At 39.2% G+C, this 22,210-nt stretch overlaps 2 protein-coding genes across 3 annotated transcripts in view; both read right to left on the bottom strand.

The window, feature by feature from the left end:
- The window catches only part of baiap2l2b (BAR/IMD domain containing adaptor protein 2 like 2b), a 43,869-nt gene extending 37,664 nt beyond the window's left edge, over window positions 1–6,205 (bottom strand). The window contains exons 1-6 of the mRNA XM_019253805.2: window positions 6,157–6,205; window positions 5,953–6,062; window positions 2,934–3,449; window positions 1,792–1,967; window positions 396–474; window positions 12–104 (exon numbers count right to left, since the gene is read on the bottom strand). Of these exons, the coding sequence (XP_019109350.2) occupies window positions 12–104; window positions 396–474; window positions 1,792–1,967; window positions 2,934–3,449; window positions 5,953–6,062; window positions 6,157–6,159 (977 nt within the window). The 5' untranslated portion in view covers window positions 6,160–6,205. The remainder of the gene's footprint in view (window positions 1–11; window positions 105–395; window positions 475–1,791; window positions 1,968–2,933; window positions 3,450–5,952; window positions 6,063–6,156) is intronic.
- Window positions 6,206–13,129: 6,924 nt separating this feature from the next.
- Window positions 13,130–16,948, bottom strand: LOC104925450 (dynein light chain 4, axonemal). 2 transcript variants are annotated; one of them, XM_010739080.3, is made up of 4 exons: window positions 16,816–16,948; window positions 16,226–16,308; window positions 14,417–14,500; window positions 13,130–14,212 (listed from the first exon to the last, which is right to left on the bottom strand). In XM_010739080.3, exons 2-4 carry the CDS (start codon window positions 16,295–16,297, stop codon window positions 14,048–14,050), a joined length of 321 nt encoding a protein of 106 aa, XP_010737382.1. In that variant the 5' UTR covers window positions 16,298–16,308; window positions 16,816–16,948; the 3' UTR covers window positions 13,130–14,047. The 2 variants fall into 2 exon arrangements, with proteins under 2 accessions (XP_010737382.1, XP_027139533.1); XM_027283732.1 differs by having other exon boundaries at window positions 14,048–14,212; window positions 16,700–16,948.
- Window positions 16,949–22,210: the final 5,262 nt, after the last annotated feature.

Here is a 22,210-nt window from a genome sequence, read left to right as displayed (position 1 = left end):
ACACTTGGTACCTGTCCAGGTGAAAAGCTGCGATTTCTGCATTGTGTCTCTCAAAGTCAGAAAAGTAGTAGAGGTTATAATTGGTTTCCTCATCTCTCTCCTGCCTGATAGGGAGATAGACAAAGTCACACTACAGCACATCATGCATTAATTAACTTAATATTTACTTCAGGCAAAGCCTCTTTTACTTGTTCACTTGCTTTGAACAAGCACACAAGGGCTGTGGAAGTTCATGTCCACCATAACATCCAACAAACACGAGACTAAGAAATATCTGACACCGTCCTTCCGAATATTTACTCAGTTGATAAATTTATCAGTTTCTCAGATTGAGTGAGACAACTGAGTGGATTTAATCTTTTCTACATTCTCTGTGGATTTGCCATGTGACTCACTTCATGGGTTTGAACATTGCCTGTCCATAGTTTGGAAATGACATCACCAGCTTCAGTTGCGTCCCCCCAGATTTCTGCACTGAAAAACAACAGAGAATGTTTCCATAGCGACAGAGCACACATAAAACACACCTGCTGCACACACACACGCTGCAACCCAACATATTGACCATTAATGGGACACACACAAATCTGTGCGTCATCACCGAGATATAATAGTTTGTGGAGACACAATCGTGTCATCTCTCCTACACACATACACATATGGCTTTTTCTAGATTTGTGTTACTCAACCTTTACTATATAACATTAGCAACAGGTACAATAAGTCAGAAGGATTTAATATTTCTATATATACCATTTATATTCATTATATCTTCATCATTCATTTTTAATTTTACCTTTAAATGTTGTTTTTATTTTTCTCCTTTTTTGGAATTCTCTGTACATCTGCATATATACCTTTATCATTATTTTTTTTTACGTACAGTTAATCTGGAGATTATTAGAGTTAATTGTTAATTATGCAAGTGATAGCGAACTAAATTTACAAAGGTACAGGATAAAAATGTTACTGTTAAGGATTAAAAGGGTGATTTACAGGTAAGATAAAATACAGATTCACCTGAAGAAGTCCATTTACCAATGTTTTAACCAACATTTTCTAACCATGAATCTTCATCATTTCACTCTATGAAATCCTGGCAGAATGATATGATGTCCTCCGAAAACAAAATGTCCTCACAACAACAGCAGACTGTTTGAAGACTTGTTTTGAAGACTTCACAAGGTAGACTTAACAAGACCACATACACAAAAGGACTGAGAGGCACCACACTCCACCAGTGAAAAAGTTAGTTTGGAGAAATACGAATGATTAAGATGTTGGCTACATGGCCAGTGGCTCAAATATTCCCATCCACCCTCTGTTGAACCCCAAGGCCCTTCAAAGCTTCAGAGCAGCTTTCATTTCAGGACAACTTCAAAGTGAATCTACATTTGAAAGTCTAACCCTAAACCTCAGGTGTCACACACAGTCACAGTCACCCTCCCCTTCAACTGCCCTCTCCCTCCCTGAAGCCCACCCACCTTTTCCACGACAAGTTTGGATTTTATTTGAGACGAGTGCTACCAAAATCTTTCATACACTTATTTATTCAAGAGGCTCATTGTGTCATCTCAGATCCTTCTGTCCACCACTTGAAAAACACCTTGCCTTTGCTTGTCTGACAGATAATCTATGATGCATGATCAGTGTGTTGTTGGTAACAGTGACAGGCTGTCTCTGCTCTGACCAAACTGCGGTGGAGTAAAACTGCTGAACAAATTTAAAAAAGAAACACTCGGCAGGTACATGTCATCCAACTGAAAATGGCTCAGATGTTTTGTGTCATACCTGCACTCACGATGCGGTGTGTGGCAAGCTGCTGGATCAGTGACTCCATGTTTGGGTCAAGATGGGGGTACAGCTGCCAGCAGGAGATGCCCAGGTGGAAACGCAGCCAAGGAGGATGACTGTCACTGTTGCTGTTCCAATTAACTTCCTCGTAGCCTTCCTGGCTAGCACTCACCCTGGAAAGGAATGGAAGAAAGAGAGTTGGAGGTTAAGGAAGGAAAAAGGACAAAGGAGAGTGGGAAAAGAGACAGATAATTAATTATTTGTCCAGAAACATTTACTTTGTCAATTAACAAATGCACTGACCGACTAAACGTTATTGGAAACTATTTTTATAATGACTAAGTCATGTTCCTAAAGATCCTACGTGTACAATTTTGCGTCATTTTCATATGACTGAAAACTGTATCTCTTTTCTTTTTTGGACTCTTCGTCAGTTGAAGATACCATCTTAGGTCCTTGATCATTCTTGATAACAAGTTTTCATTGTGTTCTGACATTTTTCAATTAATTGTTATAACGACTATGGATCGTGTTCAGGAAGGGAATGTCACTGAAAAGACGTCACAAAAAAAATACAGCATAAAGCATTCCAAGGAGGCTACTCACATTTCTTGTTGTGTCTGTTTGTTTTGTTCAGACTTTTGACAACATTCATTCACTAATAACATACAGTAGCTCTGTATAAATATCTGTGGAGACACTACAGAAATCTATAACAGCAGCAGCATTATGACAAATATAAACAAGTCTTGATAACAGGAGATCACGTCTGCTCCCTGCAGTCTGACTCATCTTGTGAAAACCGTGCCTCTGCTGTACATATATTTGTATTTGAGGGGAGAAGTAAAATAATGCCAGAATTCTACATACAGTGCTTAGTTTATAGCATATAGCTCTTACTTGCTTAAGATTTGTTTTTATCCCTAATACATATATATACTTGTAGGGATAAAGTTGTATTCAGTTGATTAAGACAACTGAAAGATCCTAAAAGAAGTTAAATAAAGCTAAGAATGTTTGGGTGAGAAAAGGGGTTTTGGAAAGTATTTCTACACACAGACTCTCTCTCTCTCTCTCAGAGACACACACACACACACACACACACACACACACACACACACACATTAACTATTACTGACCACATCTGGGAGCTCTTCTCACTAGCCTTGACCTTTGATTTCACTTTCAACAGCCAGTCCTCCTCAGGGATAGGAGGACTGGGCATATTGTAGAGAGGATGGTCAAACAGCGCCTTCAGCTTTGACAGCCCAGACTCCGCAGATTCAGCTCGGTTGGTGCCATGGCGACCTGCATTAACTGGCATATTTATTGAGGCATTTTTACCCTCTTTCACTAATAACACGTCAGAAAGAATCCGCACATAGCCTTTGGCATCCTTATTGGCATCTTTATTGGAAGAATCTCTATGTGTGGTCTCGGCTGGTGGCTCAGCTAGGCCATTCATTCCCACAGAGGTGTAGTCGGTGTGTGCCAGGTCTCGCAGGATGTGTGTCCCAGGTGCCTTGGGGGTGTCACAGGGCTGGTGGTAAATGGGAAGAGAAACAAGCGCCAGGAGGAGGTAGAGGAAAACAGTAATAAGGGCCAAGGACAGACAGATTGTCCTGGAGCGACTGCGTATACGCCACATCATCCCACTGAGAGGAGGGTGAAAGAGGGTCAGGAGAGGTGAACAAATGATGGGACAGAGAGAGGAAGAAAAATGTGCTGTAAAAAACACCAAAAAACAAACAAACATGTTATATAAAGAGGAGGAAAGCAATATGGTATAGAGCACTAAAAACAAAATAACAAGTAACAGCATCAAGCAAACCATAAATGACATTTGAGCGTCACGATATACTGGTATTGACGATAACCATGATTTTTAAAAGAAATGAAATCATATTAATAACACGCTTATAACAATATCATGTAAATAATGCATCCATCTATTAACTATATTATCATTTGCATTGTCGTGAGACCCTGTGCCAATCACAGCTGACATTGGAGCACAGCCTGGATAGATCGCCAGTTCATCACAGGGATGATACCTGGAGACACCTACAGACAATTTAGAGATACCAATTAACCTGTTAACCTGCATGTCTTTGGACTGTCACTGAGAACCTGTAGTGGCTGCAGCGATTAGTCTGGAGACAGGTACTCTTTTATATAATATAAGTTTATGACAATCTCGGAACAATACAATTACAGGATACAAATGACGTGTCTTCTTAGACCTGCAGGTGCAAGAGACTCTGATGACTATCCTCAGCCTCCTTTCATTCCTCTCTCTCTCTCCTCAATATATGACTTGGCGCACTGTGGACACACTCTGGCCCTTACTTCTTACAAGCAAAACATTAATATGGCAGTTACATAACATCCTTTCACAATCTCTTCACATCATTTAACTGGAAAATTATTAGATATGGTCAAGAGGCAAAGTTCTGGAGAGTTCTTATTGCTTGCTGGGAACAGATCTATTTCAAGCCAAGACAAAAACAGGATGAGATGTTAACCATAAAATAACCCTTTAATCCTTGGACTCTTTTTGCCGCTACAAACCAACATGCACGAAGAGAATATGAAAACTCCACACAGAAAGAAACTTCTTGCTGTGAGGCAACAGTGCTAACCATAGCACCACTATGCCACCATAAATAATCCAGCAAATCCTTCAATAATTCACATTTCTTTCCATTCTTTTTGTATTTTTGTACAGTCATGTACATTTTCTATAGAGTTTGTGATAAGATCATTATGGTGAATTGTGTAATAAAGAGACATTTCTAGCTGACATCATGAAGAACATGGCCTTGATAAAGGTATTAAAGTGTGTAGGATTTAGGGGGCCATTTACAAAATATGGCAGAAATTACATGTAATATGCTTTTATTAGTGCGGAATCACCTTATAATGAGAATGGTTGTGTTTCTGTTCCCTCAAATGTGCCTTTAATATCAACAGATGCTGTGATTCCTCTTCTACAGTCAATCATGTTGAGGTGCCATGTTTTCTACAGTAGCCCACATGAACATGCTCCCATTCTCACATGACCTTTCTTAAAGGTCCAGTGTGTATGATTTAGTGGCATCACTTTCTCCTTCCTAGCATGAAGGAGGCTGCAAAATGCAAAAAGTAAAAGTCTGATCTTGCATTGATTCCTAACATAGTAGTTTAATCTGCAAATATAAAAGGCTCATATTATTATCATACTCTTCTTATTTTCTGGTGATTCTACACTAATTAACATATAGTTATGAATATTATATTCCATTTCTGCCATAGTCTTTATATTGAGCCCCCTAAATCTGACACACTGGACCTTTAAGTCACAAAACATCTCACATATCGACAGAAGCAAAAAGCAACTTACACACAGTTTGTTTCCTTGCTTTCTGTCACCCAGCTGCTTTTGTTGTTTCCAAGTGGAATAAGACTCTATCCAGTATCCAGGCAAAGCTGGCAAAGCTGGAGGTCTTTAACCAGTTGTTTGTACTCCACTTCTGCTACCAGACTCAGTAGTGAGTGCCAGGTCAAAGTAAACTGGATCAATGTGTTTACTCTCTCTCTCTGACTGTCCTGTTGTCCGTGCATTCATCAGTTAGGCCTTTCAAAATTCTAGCATGCCACTTAAAACGTCGTTGGCACAGTTTGTCTGATGATCAGATTGAACCTTAGTCTACAGAGTCCCTGAAAGTCACTTTAGAAGAGTATGACTTAAAAAAAACAAATTTAAAGGTGTATTTAAGAATGGCAAATCCGATCATTTATGACAGCTAGGACTCTGTTAAACCAGCAGTCAAGTAATATTTTAGGCACACACACAGCTTGAAGAAAAAATATTCTATTATTCATATTATGAAAAACATTTTTCCTCCTGTCCTTTAATTCAACAATTGAATGAGGTTCTACATCACTTTTGCATACTGCCCTTGAGCTGAAGCCTTCACTTTCTGTCGCACTTCTGATGTTATTGTATAAATAGGTCAACCTGTTACAACATTTATCAAAACCGACTTAGCACCAAAAGTCATGACAAAAAGATGGTTTATGTTCAGTTGAACGATTATGGATAATAAAAAAAAATGCACAAACCAACAGACTGAAACAGTTTAAGACAGTTTGTTGTGAACACCAGAGAGAACGCACAGGTGGGGAGTGATCCGGTGTAGCACAGGGCTGGTGGTGGCAAGCATCCACGAGTGCAGCAGTGAATCAAACTGAGCTGACAAGATGGGAGGATGTCTGAAAAGGCTTTCCTGCGGCACAGAGAAAACCAGAGTTAGCCCAGAGGTAAATAATTACAACACAGCAAAGACTCAAAGGAACAGAGTTGGCTGTTGTACTTGTTACCATTATGGAGGCTGAACAACCCAGCAGACTCTTAGATGAAGAGCCGGTCTTTTATACTGCAGTGGTTGATTTGTGAATTAGGAACAGGTGGTAAGGTAATCAGGCAGGTGAGAGGGAAACTGGAGGCCACAACCAAAGTCACACACACACACACAGATAAAACAGACAGAAACACAGGGGGAGGGGACAGGCAAGACACCAGGATAGGAGCAGGCAAACAGCCTCCACAAGACAGTTTTATGACGCCTGAGCTTTAATAGCATGAATCTGCAGCTTGTATGAGGTACTCTACCTCCTATAGCTGGAAAGCACATATCTGCACACATCACACAACAGCCTCATCTCTGGTTATATTAAATATTGGCCCTGACTGGCTTTCTTTCTCATTTCAATCGCTGAAAAAAGTAGAAAATGTGGCCATCATTTCAGAAGTCTGGAAGCGGCCTAATTACTTCAAATAGGCTGATTCAATAAATTAGTTTGATAAGGTAAATGCTCTCCACATTTTGGCTTTGACACCACTGCAAGACAGGAAGAGAAGTATTGGTCAGTGTGTTATAATAAAATATATATGTACATATAGAGTATGTACATAAACAGTGAATTGTCTGCAGTCTGTTCTGAGGCTTCAGCAAAGAAGACTTCATAACCAGGCAGTATTGAGACAGATGTTTCATATTCTGCGAGAGTGTTTGCACTGAGACTTTGATTCATGCACCTCAGACCTCATGGAGAGTCCCCGCAGGATTTACTGTTTCTGTGAAGTATGGCTTTTTAAAGTCTGTGTGTGCGTGTGTCTATGTTGTATATGGTGTGTGTGTGTGTTCACACAAAGCAATGAAAGATCTGAAAAAGTCCAACAAAATGTACGTCATACCCCTGTGTCCATCTGCATGGTGTACACTTGAGAATACAACAAAGGGTCACTTACCTTTATAAACATGACTCATCCCTATCAGCTTAATAGAGTGCACTGAACAGATTTATTGCAAGCTTTTTCTGTATTCATGCAGGTGCTCGTATTAATTTATTTAATAGCACTCATAAAACATGAATGTTTTGGAGTGCGACATCAGCTACATGCAAATAAAGCAAATGAAATGAACATTATGAAAACTACATTAGATTAAAAGTTGTCAGAAGGATGAAGATTATATTTCTATACGTGTGTGGTCTCACTTTGTATGAGGAGACGGAGTCTTTATTTTAGGTGTCAGGATGAATATGTAATATGGTGGCGGATAAATAAATGAATATGACCGCCTGCATAAATTAGAAGTTGAAAGTTTAGAATTGTTTTTAAATTAACACACTTATATGGCGCGTATGTTGGTAGGTATGGGGAAAAAAGATTAACAAGTGTGCTTCAGATGAGTGAAATAAACAAGACAGTGTCTTAAACTATGCTAATACTCTGTAAGGCTGAACTCTGCTCTGATTTAACGGCAGTGGTTAGCATGGTCATAAAATATAATACTGGATCAATTAAGATTTTGACCTGATGATGAGGCTAGATGAAAAGTCAGATGATCAAAATCATGACGTGTCAGATAGTGAATTTGACAGCTGTATAAATCTGTTTATTCTTCTGAAACAGCTAACATACCAACTATACAGATGTCAGCCGGCTCATGTTTGTTGTGCAACACTTCAGCCTCTGACTGTCTGGATCCATTATGTTTCTCCACTTATTTATTCATGTTTTCTTTTAATATGTTATCTTCTTTAATATGTTTGCCCTCAGGTTTACAGCTACCACTGACCACGAACCAGCAATCTGCATTAATAATGAAACCCAAGGATGCTTTAAAGTAAGAAACATCTACCCAGTTATCTTTTTCTTGGTGCACTTAATTTAGCTATATCTGCATTATGCTGATCATACAACTGTGACTTGTTTTAATCAGTGTGTTCCTGAACTCTTTGGCCCCACTGCTTAATTTATTTTTTATCTTGAACTGGTGCACAGCACATTTTGTGACTATCAAGTTAACCTTTTTATACATTTTCTTTTACCTTTTTAGTTTAGTCTTTACAGTTGAAGCTAAAAGTTTGGAAAGGTGATGAAAGATATCAATCAGCATCAGAACTGTCATCTCTCAGTCTCTCCCTCAAATCTTTCGATTTGTTTCTCCTACTTTAGATCACCTACCAGTGCTCTGGGCATTTTTATTTTTTGCTAAGTGTCTCTGTTTTTTGTCTAATGCACTCTCCCTGTGTCCTTCCTGCACTGATGTATTATAAACAAGCTGGTTCAAACCTGATCTACACAAACCACTTGTCTTTTATCCCCCTCTGCCCTTTTACTCTCCCTCTCCATCCTTCCTCCATATTCCCAAAACGTATGGTCCCCTTTTATTTCAGTCTGGAGATGAGCTAATGAAACACCCAGCCACAGCTGCTGATGGTCAAAATGGGAGCTGCATCATGAACACACTTGCAGTATTCACACACACACTTATTAATATTGGATTGTTTTTCTCATTTCTCAATAAAAAAAAGGCCACTAGCAATGTTCAGATGAAAAATGTATCCCTCCTGCTCTCTTTTACTGTCCTCTATCGCCCTCCAATCTCTAACTAGTGGCTTCCCAACACTCTTCTCTTTCTCTGATGCCCTCTAACTCTCTCTATCCTTGAGCGACTAATGAGTTTTCGCCACTGTCTCTCGACAACAAAGCCTCTTTTTTTTGTTAGCAGCTGCCGAATTGTGTGCCTTGTCAGTCATTACATCTTCAGCCCCCTACAGATGTCTTCTCTCTTTTAATACCTGTATCTTTTGTAGACACACATACTCACTTCAGGGAGGCTCCATCCTTCCTTCCGCCCTTCACAGCAGGTGGTAAGAGGTTGCTAAGATACAGCGCTGAGTGTTTTCCATGACAGAGATGCTTCAAATGAGGACACAGTGTGATGGCTGTTTGAAGTTCAACATCGACAGTTAAAGTACTAATCAATGATATTTCCACATTAATTAAAGTCTGTTTCTCGGGAAAGAGGCCACCACCACTACTAATGCAGGTTAAAAAAAAAACGGAAAATATTGCATTTTAATGGCACTGGGTCTAAATAAATCTTGTTTCCCCTTTTTTAAGATTTATTGTGTACTAACTTCAAGCGAACTTTAAATTATAAAATGCAATGCAGGTCCAAACATTCCCATAAAAAAAAGAAACCAAATATACCTAAAGCCTTGGCAGCAGAAGAAATTCTGGTTTATTTTAAAACAAAACCTAAAGAAGAAAATAAACTGAAGCAGTATCAATATTTCAATAACCACATTGCACCAAATGACTATGTGTAATAGTTGCTGCTCAGAATGAGAAACCCACAGAGAATCATCACTCATCTATACATTTCCTCTCAGTTCCATGTTTAGCATCTTTCAGCTCATTGTTTTGGTTTTGTGGCTGTCACCACTCTCAACACTTATTTGCAGCCGGCAGCTATTTTCAGCCAAGCATTGCTCAGTAGCGATAAGTGCCTTTATCGAATGACAGTTTTCAAGTTTTATGAGTTGCCAGGGGTTGGGCAAATGCAGCACGATTCAATAGAGTGGCAATGAGGATGTGTCTTGGTGTTTGATTGATAGGATTCCAGCCTCTTAATACTGGCGGTAAAAACCAGCAGATTGCCCGTGTGGTATTATGTGTGCATGACTTAATATTTTCCTCCTGTGGTAATGTGTCTGCAAATTCAGTGAAAGTCCACGTGAGCCTCTTGCGGGATAATGAGCTTTCTTTCCGTGCAATGGGGAGAACATTTCAGTGTTGAGACTGAGCAAGCTAACAGAGCCTTTAGTGTGACTCTGTGGCTCTTTGTATGAATTTTTAACAACGTCACGGAGACACAGGGAGTGGGAGGAGATATATAAAGAGTGTCTGAGGTGAATAATGAATGAGATGCATCACAGGGTGGAACCATGTTTACTGGCGCAAGACCCACTGGATTAATTGGAGGGCTGTTAAAATAACTGTCAAAACTCGACTTTTAAAAAACAAACAAGATAAGCTACTATTAATCTACAAACAAGAAATATGTTTACCCTTTAGTGGTCCAACATTTTTATGTAACTCTGCAGAGGTTTCTAAGTCATGCACCTATTCGCTGTATCTATGGACAGAGACAACCCTATCCTCTGACCTTGGTTACCATAGTAATGATCAGTAACCATGCTTGCCTGCTTTCCCAAAAACAACCATACAGCTGCTCTGTATCTCAAGGAGTGAAGTCAGTGTCCCTATAACACTATACCTACAGTGACCTCGAGGCAAATGCTTGACTCTATGTAGCATGTTAGAATAGAAAATCTCCCCACAATAAGCAAACACACAATAATTATTAAAAACCAAACCTTAACAGTGGTGATTACTACTTAGTGTAAAAACTACCATCAAGAGTCCAGTCAAGAAAAAGTCCTTCAAAGTCAGTTTTGTCTGGTTTTCTTCTACTTTTGATTTAGCTCGTCTACTGCAATGAGAGATTATAACTTGACGTTTTCTGTTCTGTTCCATCCATATTACTGCAAATCTTCTCAAAAAATATTTTTCATCAGCTCTGCATCATGTGAAACAACTAGTTTTGAGTCGAGTCGTTAATTGTAATGAAAGTCATAAATACTAAATCAGCATGCACCAAAACAAAAACACAAATATAGCTGTAACCATTCTCTAAAAGGACTTCAGGAGTCTCACTGACAAAGTCACAGAAACAGAAACTTTTCTAGGCCACATCAGGAAATTAAAACTATTGTGGTTGTTTGCATTCAGCAGATTTGAGAATAATAACTTTGGACTAAAATGATATGTTGAGCAACTTCATACTAATACGTAAATAATAGAAAACATAACAGAAGATAATAGACGAGAACAATCGTTGAACAGCTCCTTGTGGTCAAGTATTAACTATATTCATGTGATGTCCCCTGGCTACACTGAAGACTGTAAGGTGAATTTATTATATCCGTCAGTTCTGAACACATGATATCTATTGCATGTCTGTTTGTTCTGGGAGAGGAATCTGTCCTCATTTGCTCTTTCTGAGGTTTCTTCAATTTTTCCCAGTTAAAGTTTGTGTGTGTGTGTGTGTGTGTGTGTGTGTGTATTTGAATCAAGGGTTTAAGGATAGAGGGTCATTGTGTCCTGTACAGATTATGAAGTCCCCTGAGGTAAATTTGTGATATTGTGCTCTATAAATACAACTGACTTGACTTAAGATTCAAGACAAAAGAGCGGTCTACCAATGATGGTTACCTATCCAGGTGTTGGAGTCACAAGGATTGCATTCCTCAAACATCAACAAGGCTTAAACATGTTCTGTTTCTGGCTGAGGCCATGTTAACTCACTTAAATTACACTATATCTGGTCATTTGTAAATGTGCATTTGAATTTGATTAAACTGAAAAGATATTAACTAAAACTAGAGGCTTCAGACGGTGTGGTGACATAAACACTTTCAAACAAAGCCTCCCTGAACTTCTGAGACTTTTGTCAGCCATTTGCACCCAGATTCTCTAAATGCGAGTTAATGGTTTACATTATATTATATTTCATATTTTCCATGCAAAGAAACCAACATCTTAAAAGAGCAGACACACTTTTTAGGCAGTTCTAGGACTCTAAACCATACAAACACTCAGAGATGTTAAAGGGAGTGAAAGGAGACTGTTCCTTTTGTTATTCATGCCAAACATCTACAGGTACATGTAAGACCCACAAACAGTATAACTGATACGTAGAATACATGCAGATAAAAATGACTGTGGATGGCTCAATCTGTGGCGTATCCATTAGGTGAGAAACAGAGAATTTCTGTGACACATTGGAGGTGTTAACAGAAGGGCAACAGTGACAAAGAGGGTTGACATTTGTTAGGCCGGAGTGCAGGCTGACCTGAATCGGGGTCGTGGTGATTGGGTACACAAATGCTGAGGTGGAAGTTGCCAATTTCTGCTAATGGCATCGTTCCTCCGGTTAGTGCTGGGTCAAAATGCCCTCTACACTGTCATGGTGCAAAGGGACACTTGATTGCGTCACATCATAGTTTTTTCTCACGTCTTTCTTTCAGTATCAAAATTAAAAAACTGTGCTGTTCTCATCTGTACTGCTGGACTACTGTATGTTACTTTATGCTACTATATTCCTGACTGTGGTTTACTTTAGGTCTGAGTTTATAATCAAAATGGTTAGATGATGATGATTAAAATTGGGGTTAATCTGAGGTCAGGGACAAAGTATATAAATGCTGCAAATAGTCGGGTTTGAGGTGGATTGAGTGTGCCAGGGGTTTGTTGTGTTTAGCTGCGTTGGTGCATTTAAAATGGATTGTATGACCTGGAGTATTCCTCACCGCAACCACAAACAGAGCAGGCTCAGTGTAGTGTTGTTTTTACTTTACAAATGCATTTGAGCAGACTTAAAAAACTGACTGTTTGAGAAACATTTTTTTTTTCAATGTCAATTTCCTTTAAAGGGAAACATTTAAATTTTAAAGTGGCATCTTTTCAACAACTTTCTCCAGGTTTCTCAGGGAAAACCTGCCTCACGCAATCATCCATTTTGACAGGTCCCAAACACTCCATCATTCACCTTTTTCTTCCTTATGAACATAAAACATTTGGAAGCAGCTTTGTTAGCCTGCTCCTCTGTGCATTTCTTATTTATAAAAGGCAGCTGCTGGCATGTTATCCCATTGCATGAAGCTCTTTTTTAAACTTTAAAAAGAAAAAATAAAGCAAAATATTCTAAATTCAAAATAGATAGTCATTTGCACAGTCACTGACTCTTTAACTGCACGACTGACTCGACTTACCAGAAATTCTGCTTTTCTCAGCAGCAATTCATTTTCCCTACTGGGGTTACAAAAACTGCATTAAGATAAATTGGACCTTAAACGGTCGTGTCTCAAATGTAATGAAAGTAATGGAACCCCTTCAGCACCTAACAAATATTATAGCGAACACAGACTGCGATTCCTATTTCACCACATTTCAGAGTTTATTGTATAATCAGGTCAATTCACACAAAATGATCCATTGCACTGGATCATTAAAACTGGCATCAACATGACAAACAATCACATTGCTAACATCACCCAGCGGGGAGATATTATTAGGGATTATTACAAACACCTTTACAGGGAGAAAAGGTGGATCGGGTTTAGTGTTGTTTGGCTCAGGAGATACTGAGCCTTTGGTTGTAAGAAGATGACACAGGTCTTTAAAAAGAAGTTTTTCAAGTCGCATCAAAATATGTACACATAAAAAATATTAAAAATTTTATTGAAAGACTAGTGCGGTTGGAGAGAAAGAGAGAAAGACACGTGTGAAAAGTTTCAGATGGCGTGGACAGTGTGCTGTTGCACAAACCGCTGATGGAAAGTGACAATGAAATGTTACTTCAAAAAACAGTGTGTGTCCAGCACACACAAACGTATAAACTCACTCGCACATACACGCGCTCCCTGAAGAGGAATGAGGATAAAGGACTTTGGAGACCCTGGCTGGCTGTATTGTTTGTAAAAGTTGAGCTTACATACTTGCACATGCACACTCACAAATGTTTAGGACCATGGATACAGCTTCAGAGACGGACGGAGAGTAGAAAACAAAGAGAAAAAGTAAAGTGACAGACGAGGCAGAAAGCTATTTTTATGCCTACCAGCCAAAGTTAGTGCCGCACTCAAACTTCCCTTTCGAACATATTTTCCTGCCAACTACATCTTTAAACTGGACCAGATCTCCATAATGACGGTTCATTATTTGCCACAGTGGCTGGTAGTGTGGACAAACTAACCTGCTGTAACAAAAGTGTAACCAGCGTTTGGCTGGTAGCTGGTGTTTATTCCCAGCCCCGTGACCACATCAGAGGGGAGGAGGCACAACGAGGAGGTGCTATGAACACTTCCACACACACACTGCCAGACTCCCTCCAAAGAACATGTAGAGCAAGTTCTTCACTTCATGTGTGACCTCGAAGCCGAAGCCTTCGCCGATCACCACGTGCCACGAGCTGCCAAATTTCTTGTCCATGGATTCTTTGATCATCTTCGCTGCACTCTGGGAAAGACAATTATGACAAAGAAGATCAATCAACAAAGAACATAATCTTGTTATATAGAGAATGAGGCCTCATAGTGCGCTTAAAAGTCCTGACAAATTACCACTGTCAAGCATGTGATTCAAATCCGTTACAAAAGCCATTAACTACTGACAGCATGGCAGGAAAACATTCTTTTCCGTCCAAGCACAATGCACACGAACCTCATTGTTGGTGGCAAACTTTTCGCAGGCTGTAACACAAAGCTCCATGGTTTCCACCCTCATTTCCTCTGGCATGTCTGTGTGCTGGAGACAAACACAAATGTTAAGATTCTACATTTTCTGTTTGATTACATTCAATTATAGTGAGCTGCGATATTTAAAAACTATTTCACAACGCCAGGCAAAATTCAAAAACAGAGTAAATGCAAAAGGGTTTTCGGTATGCTGCAAACCACAAGTGTAAAGTGTAACACCCAAACGCCGCGTTGCATCACTCGATGCCTGTAGCTCACACCGAACACATCATATGGACACAGCATAGTAGCGAGTATTTACTCATTGAGGAAGAAAATGTGATAAAATTGCGGCATTTCTGACTCATATTGTAGCTGGAAAATGGGGCATTGGTGTGTCCTGACAGGAGTGTGAGTGTGTCACATAAAGACGGTGTAGATGTACGTCTCTCTTGAGACTAAATCAGAGCAGTCCTCCACGGGACTGAACTCGGTTCACCCATTTCTGTCCATGAACAACTAAGTGCAAACACTATGAATGTCTTCCTAAAATCTGGATTACGTGCTAAATTATCCCCATGTTTAAACCACTCCACCTTTCGCTGAGGTCGTAGAAACGCTTTTGATTCTCAGCGTGTCCTACTCTGTTGCATAATGCAACCCTAACTACAGCGTGGCACGATGGCAACGCCGGTGTTTAGTCACTATCCTGTGACTGACTAAATGTGTGACAGCAGACACAACAGGAGAAAAGAGTTCGCCACGTAAGTGCAGTAATATTCATAGAGCAGAGAAGACACTGATGCACATGGTACCCTAATGTTATCTCCATTCGAGCAAGTGATTTCCTTCCCTCTCTGTTTGCATGTTACGTGTTATCAATGTGAAACTAATTCTCGTGAAGCCGTCTTGTTAGGGAGAAGAAGACTTCCGGACAAATAAACTACAGATGATCTTGAAATCATACAATGTGCGAGGACGTCTTCAACAATCTCGGGTGTGCCCGTCTATGATCAGAACTCGTGGCTTATAATAGATAGCTGTTAATTACGGGAGTCCGTTACACATAATCTCATGGATTATAAAGCATCAGATCAGTCACGACTGCATTTGCTCGTGAACTTGTATGTTTTTTTTTTTTAGGACGGAGTCAGCACACAATGTAGCTCCAAAAAACATTGATGTAAAAACTGACAGTGATTTTTTGCAGGTGCATCATAGTTCTCGTGGATCGTGGCTGCTGCTCTACACATATCACCACTGTCATTATTGCTACCATCTCCATTACAGTTTATAGTTAGTTTATGATTTGCTGCTGCTGTGCATCTGTGTCTCTCCATCTCTATCACAGGTTACACTGCTACTGTAATCATCTTATCATCCATTGTAATTGTACAATATGTTTGTGTTGAACACGTGACATCCATTGCACGTCTGTCCGTCCTGGGAGAGGGATCCCTCCTCTGTGGCTCTTCCTGAGGTTTCTTCCACCTTTTTTCCCTGTTAAAAGGTTTTTGTGTGGGCAAGTTTTTCCTCACTCGAACCGAGGGTCTAAGGACAGAGGGTGTCACTCCCTGTACAGATTGTAAAACCCTCCGAGGCAAATGTACTTTGTGACTTTGGGCTATACTAATAAAATCTGATTTGATTTGATCATAGCTGACTCCAGCTTCCTAAAATTTGAAGCAATCAAAACGTCATTTAGATGTTGTCAGTGCAGAATGGGCTGCTCCCAGCCACTGTCAGGATGTTTTGTCGTCCTGTATCCAGAGGCACTGTCCCGCTTCTCCCCTACCCTGATGAGAGGGAAGCTGTGCAGTCTCTTGTAGTCGGCCTCCTCTTTCTTTCCCTCGCCAGTCCCAGCCATTCCGACTCCTGCTGCATAAAAAAAAAGACATTTCCCACATGTTAAAAATAAACCTCAACACACCTCATTAAAAAAAAGTCTACCTGATGTGTGATTAAAAAGCTTTTCAGTGAGGAGCACAGGCAGCCCAGCTGTACGCTCACATCTGTAGCTAACAACACTGTGTAACATGAGCTGAGAAATAAATAAATCACTTAGCCAATGCTAGCTAGCAACAACAAGTATCTCAGCGTAGTTTACAGCAGGAGAGGCTTTTTATCCGGCGGACAGCACCGGCACATTACGGCCAGGTTTGTAAACGCCGCCGGGCTTCATCACGTTAGCAACCGTTACTAGCGAACCGGGTTTTCCCCCAGCTAGCTAATTAGCTTAGCCTGCTCGGTATCAAACAGCTGATGTTACCGGTGGATGTTTCCCGCCCTCAAATACACCGTCCGTACAGCGAGATTTGCAGCGTGCCGTCTTTAGTTGACAAACGCAGAGTGACAGGGCTGAACGCAGAGATGTGAGTTACTTACGAGGCCTTTGTCCAGCGAAAACTTCTGTTGTTTGACTCCCAGTCCGGTTGTTAGGGAGACATTTTAAACAACTGATGGTCCGTGCAGAGGGGAAACCCCGCCCACTTACCGCTCAGCTTCGTTCCTATTGGTTCAGGGTCTGTCAATCATCGGACCTACCCATCTCGCTGTCTATACTTAATAATAGCGTGAAGCTCTTTTCTTTTTAAAAACAGACATGTTTAACGTATTTTTAATTTATTTAAAATATATTTATATCTGTTTTTCTTTTTATTTAGTTTTATTTATTTTGCACAGTTGAAATTACATAGAAATGGCAACTATGATAAATATGTATTACTTAGAAATGTATGTTTGGGGAGCAAGATTATTAATTGAATAGTGGAGAAGGGGTAGGTTTAAATAAGCATATGCTTCATCCTACTCCTTTTCGGACATGTTGGGTTCACATTATTACTTTTTGTATTGACTATTGTTATTGCTGTTTTGACTGTTTTCATTGGATTTGTTTGTTTTCAGTTCACTTTGTTGTGTTACCTGCACATGTTTGAAATAAACTATCTAAACTAAACTAAACTAAACTAAACTAAACTAAACTAAACTAAACAGGGAGAGACAGAAAACCCAGACGGGCTTATTTAAAGCCTCCACCTATAGCTGAAATTTCACAGTTATAAAGAACAGAAAATTGACATTACAGGGAATAATACTACTACTTATAAAACTACATAAAGTAATGACAAACTAATAATATAAAAAACATATATAAAACATATAAACATATATAAAACACCAACAACCAGTTATAACAATAATAACACTATAAAAACAAATATATGCACTCCTTTCTCCCGTTTATTGTCACAAATACCAAGGCACATTTCTGAAAACCAGTTTGGCAATAAATCTGACTCTGATATTGATAAGTTTTGAGAACAAAAGTATTCTTACTCATTGCGCAGAATGTACATAATGTGATCATTATATTTGACAAATGTTGATTAAGGTGGGCTAGTTAATAGACTATTTTATTCTATAACAGTGATGCAACAATGTATTTTATAGATGATGTTTTATATTTATATTTCAATATTATATTCAATATTATATAAAATTGAGTGCAGGTTCTTCATAATTGGATATAGGTAGATATGGTAAATGTCTGTCTGTTTAATCCGCTGTCTATCAGGCTGCGTGTGAGTAAAACCTTTGTATCCTTCCCTAACCAGCCTTCTTACCAAATCTGTCCCACATTTGGAAACATCTGGGTGGAATCCCCAGTAGAGTTTTGACCCAGTAGTCTGCTCTGCACACACAAAGTAAATAAATAAATCACACAGAGAGTTGTGTCTGTCAATCTGGGTTGTGTCTGTCAATCTGGGTTGTCCATTTAGTCTCACTAGCCTGTTGGAATAACACACCACCACCACGAGCGTTTGGATTAATTTGAAACAATGCCCCTCACCTGGATTACAGTGGATTATCTAACCCTAGAAAGGCAGACAGATCACATGATAATCTTTCTCTCTTTCTCTCTTTTTTACTGCCTCCTCTTCTCAGGAGTGCGTTGAGCCCAGTGATTCAGCCATTAACTGATTGCACAGCAACAGATTACATTATGAAATGTTTTGGCCTAGTTTGGTAACATTGGTTTGACAGCCAAATAAATGTTTGACACAACAACCCTGACTCAAGGTTCACTTAGTTTTCAGTCATGTTACAGCATCTCTATGAGCAGAAGAAGTTTTCTCAGTTGTCATAGCGACACATCAGTAGCTGTTATGATTTACTCCATTCCATTTGTATCTGTGTTGGCTTAAAATAAAGCACTGAAGCTTTGTATTCAGATTATTTCTTAAACATTCCTGCCTTCCTTTGACAGTCAACAGTGTAGAGACAAGACAGGAAATATAGGAAGACAGAGAGGTCCCCGGTCAGATTTGAACCATAGATGTTGCAGTTACATACATGACTTCTTACCATCTTTTTCCAAAGTTTTAATTTTGATCACACATCCACTTCATCCTTATCATAGACTTTTTGTAAAACTATTTTCAATTTTAGCTTACTTATCAGATAAATACATTTGTATGCATATAGGCCACACATGTTGCATATTCTTAGTAGTTTATTAATTAATTAAAGACTTTAAAAAGGACATAGTGGTGATCACTTTAAGGTCTATGAAGTAATCAGACTGCATTATACCAAAAAGCAAATTAAGGTTTTGTAATGGCATGCAGTATGTACATGTGTAGTTTGAATAATGCATTAATTTAAGAGAGAAAGAAAAGAAAGAAGAAAGAAAAATTCTCTACTGTCAACAAAATGATATTATTTGTTTTATTTCTTCATTTTATTTAATATTTACCTCCCTGCTTTATACACCCACTATTGTCATAGGCCTATATATCCATATGTAGCATATGCACATACATACATCTGTTGTTTCTTGTCAAATCATTTCATCTACTGCACTTTATGTAGCCCTTTTGTATTTTGTGTTGTAATGTGTGTGCACTTTAATGTAGTGCTGTCTGCACTATATTTATGTGTCGTGTAGCACCATGGTCCTTGGCGAAACATTGTCTCGTTTACGTAACTGTGTACTGTGCATATGCTTGAAATGACAATAAAACCCACTTGACTTTTACTAGATTTTCATATTTCACTGTCTTAATATATATATGAGTTTATGTTAAGATAAATGTCACTTATCTCAAGTGTGTAACATCTTAAAATACACTGAGAGAGAGCGAGAGAGGGAGCATTGAATACCCAGACGAGAGACTCACAAAAAGAAGTGCCAGAGGGCTGGAAGGTAAACTGAAATGAGAATGTCAAAACAAAGCAGGATGGAGAAAAGGATGGAGAAAAGGAGATGGAAGTGTTTTTGACAGAAGGTGCAGTAAAAAGATGCCAAATGGTGACGAGTGGATAAAAGAGAAGAGATGGAGGAGGTGGTATAAAGACCTTGAAGAGAGTATTCATCATGAAAATATTGTGTAAACATTTTGTGGTAAATATGTTATGAGGCAGAGTCCTGGAAACCAAAAACACCAAAAACAGAAAATGCTGCTGCACATGGGGAAGAAAATCAAGGGAAACAGTTTGGATAATGGAAGTGCTGAGGGTGAAGCAGTTTGAAGCGAAGGGCTGATCAACAGTGAAATTACTGATTAGATATGGAGGCTGTGAACTGTTTGACTGCAGAGCTCACAGCAAATAAGCGATGCCTTGCAGAGGGAATAAAAACCATTTGTTATCTGGTTCCGTAGTCAAGGAGAAGGCTGACAGTGCGAGCATCACGCTGTGCTGCGGGGAATGAGGAAAAGTTGAATAAGATTATATAAGAGATGAAGATTTGCTGTAAAAATTAATATTTGAGTTGGTGTATTTGTGTCTGTGGTGAACAAGAGTGATGGTGGGTCACAAAAGGATTTTCATGATTTCTGCCTGACTCACAGAGAAGTAATTAATGTGTATCTATAATTTAACAGCAGAGGAAGCAGATTGTTGGGAGGGGAGTGGAAGACCCCATGTGACTGTGCTAACAAGCTGTGACAGATATCAACAGAGAGATGGAGCAGAAAATCAGCAAAGAAAGACATTCATCGACTAGATGACTCATTGACTGACTTACTGTAAGCATGACTGTCTGACTGATTACTTCAATGAGTGTTTGATGACTCACTAACTCGCTCACTCATCGACTGATTGAGTTTGTATTTGATCAGTGGCTAGGTTAGAATTGTGCAGGGTGGATTTGTCATCTTCAAGATGTTTCTGTTTATGCGTTTGCCAATTTTATTCATCAGATAATGATTCAAATGTTGCTGATTGGTGCACAAAAGTATATGACATCACCTTTTTCCAACACAGCCCGCCCACTTCAAATCAGCGACAGGAGGACAGTGAAAAACAGAAATATGTTATGTTAAATAGACAGTTTAAAGAATGGACGCTCTATTCAAGATGTCACCCATAGGTTTCTGCAGAGTCATGTTGGCTATACTGTCTCTTCCGCCTCCCAACAAATCAAAACATGGGCGAAGAAGTGTCTCATTTGCAGATCTGAGGCAGGCTGAATGAAGCCTCAAACAAGCCACCTGTAACGGATACCCACTGTCAATCAAAGTGCCCACATTTTTATTATGCCTAACTTTAAGCATTAATATAATTTGAACAGGTGAGTTATGTAGAAATTCTCACTCAACATAGCTGTCACAAATGGAGAAAACTGTTTTTTGTACCAGGCTGTAAACATGTTTATTTCTGCTGTTGGACATTTTAATATGGGGGCTTATGAGATAAGACAGACTTTAATGATTCCCCACACTGGGGAAATTATGGCGACTGACTTGTTCTGTAGCCAATCTCATGGTACTGCACTGTGTTGGCTTCACTTCACAGCCACAGAGATTACCACTTGAAAATAACCCAAACTATTGTAACTAAAATGTGATTAAGACTCCGGCAAAAATAATTAGGCTAACTGAAGAAATCTGTTTGTATTATATAAGTTTATATCTTGCTGAAATTGTGCATGATTTTAAATTAAATTGTTAACTTGAAGACGATACAAGGGTAAGAAAAAGATACATCCACAAGGGAAAGGTGGTGGTGGTGGTGGTGGTGGTGGTGGTAATAGTTGGGTGTCAATGTAAAAACCTTTTATTGCCACAGGGAGATGATTCAACTAAATCAGCCCTGATGCAGGAGAGAAAAAAGTTCCTTAATACTGAAAGCTGGGCTGGAGCAAACGTCTCTCCATATATTTTAAAATATATTTTAAAGTTATCTCAGGGTCAGAATCATCTGACCATGATTTTATATTCCAAAAGCAATCCGTTAAAGCACCTGATCAGAAAATATGCCCACACTGAACAGATGGGAACACTGTCCTTCAGTGACAAAGGACAAAGTGACACAAGGGGTAATTACTTTTTAAGAATCTTATAAAATAAAAATATTACGAAATCAGTGACTTTTCTTGTGCAGAAATCAACTTACATTTAAATAGAAATGGAGCTACTTCCACAGCACTGTTAGTGCTTATTATCAACAGCAGAAGCCATGGTGGTGTCACTTCTTCAAGTAGCTTTAAGGATAAAAATACTGACTTTCATCATATTTCCTTGGTCATAAGACAGACATTATGGCCCCAAAAGACAGGAAATCAAGCTCAAGTGAGACAAATAATCTTATGAAATGTTAGCAGTGGGAGGTTACACCTATCAGATCACAGTTCAGCTGAGCCGAACGCCAAGAAAACGTGTGCGTGGGTAGATCAGCAGTCACGAATCAATGTGGTCTTAGACATATGTGTAACCTATTATGTCTACATCAAAGATCATACTTCCTGGGGTGTCTCTGCTGAATACACTCTCTATCT

This window comes from Larimichthys crocea, chromosome X, assembly GCF_000972845.2.
Source record: "Larimichthys crocea isolate SSNF chromosome X, L_crocea_2.0, whole genome shotgun sequence".
In the NCBI taxonomy this organism is placed as follows: domain Eukaryota; kingdom Metazoa; phylum Chordata; class Actinopteri; family Sciaenidae; genus Larimichthys; species Larimichthys crocea.
Note: the sequence above shows the minus strand (reverse complement) of the source record. Positions and strands in the feature narration are given on the sequence as shown.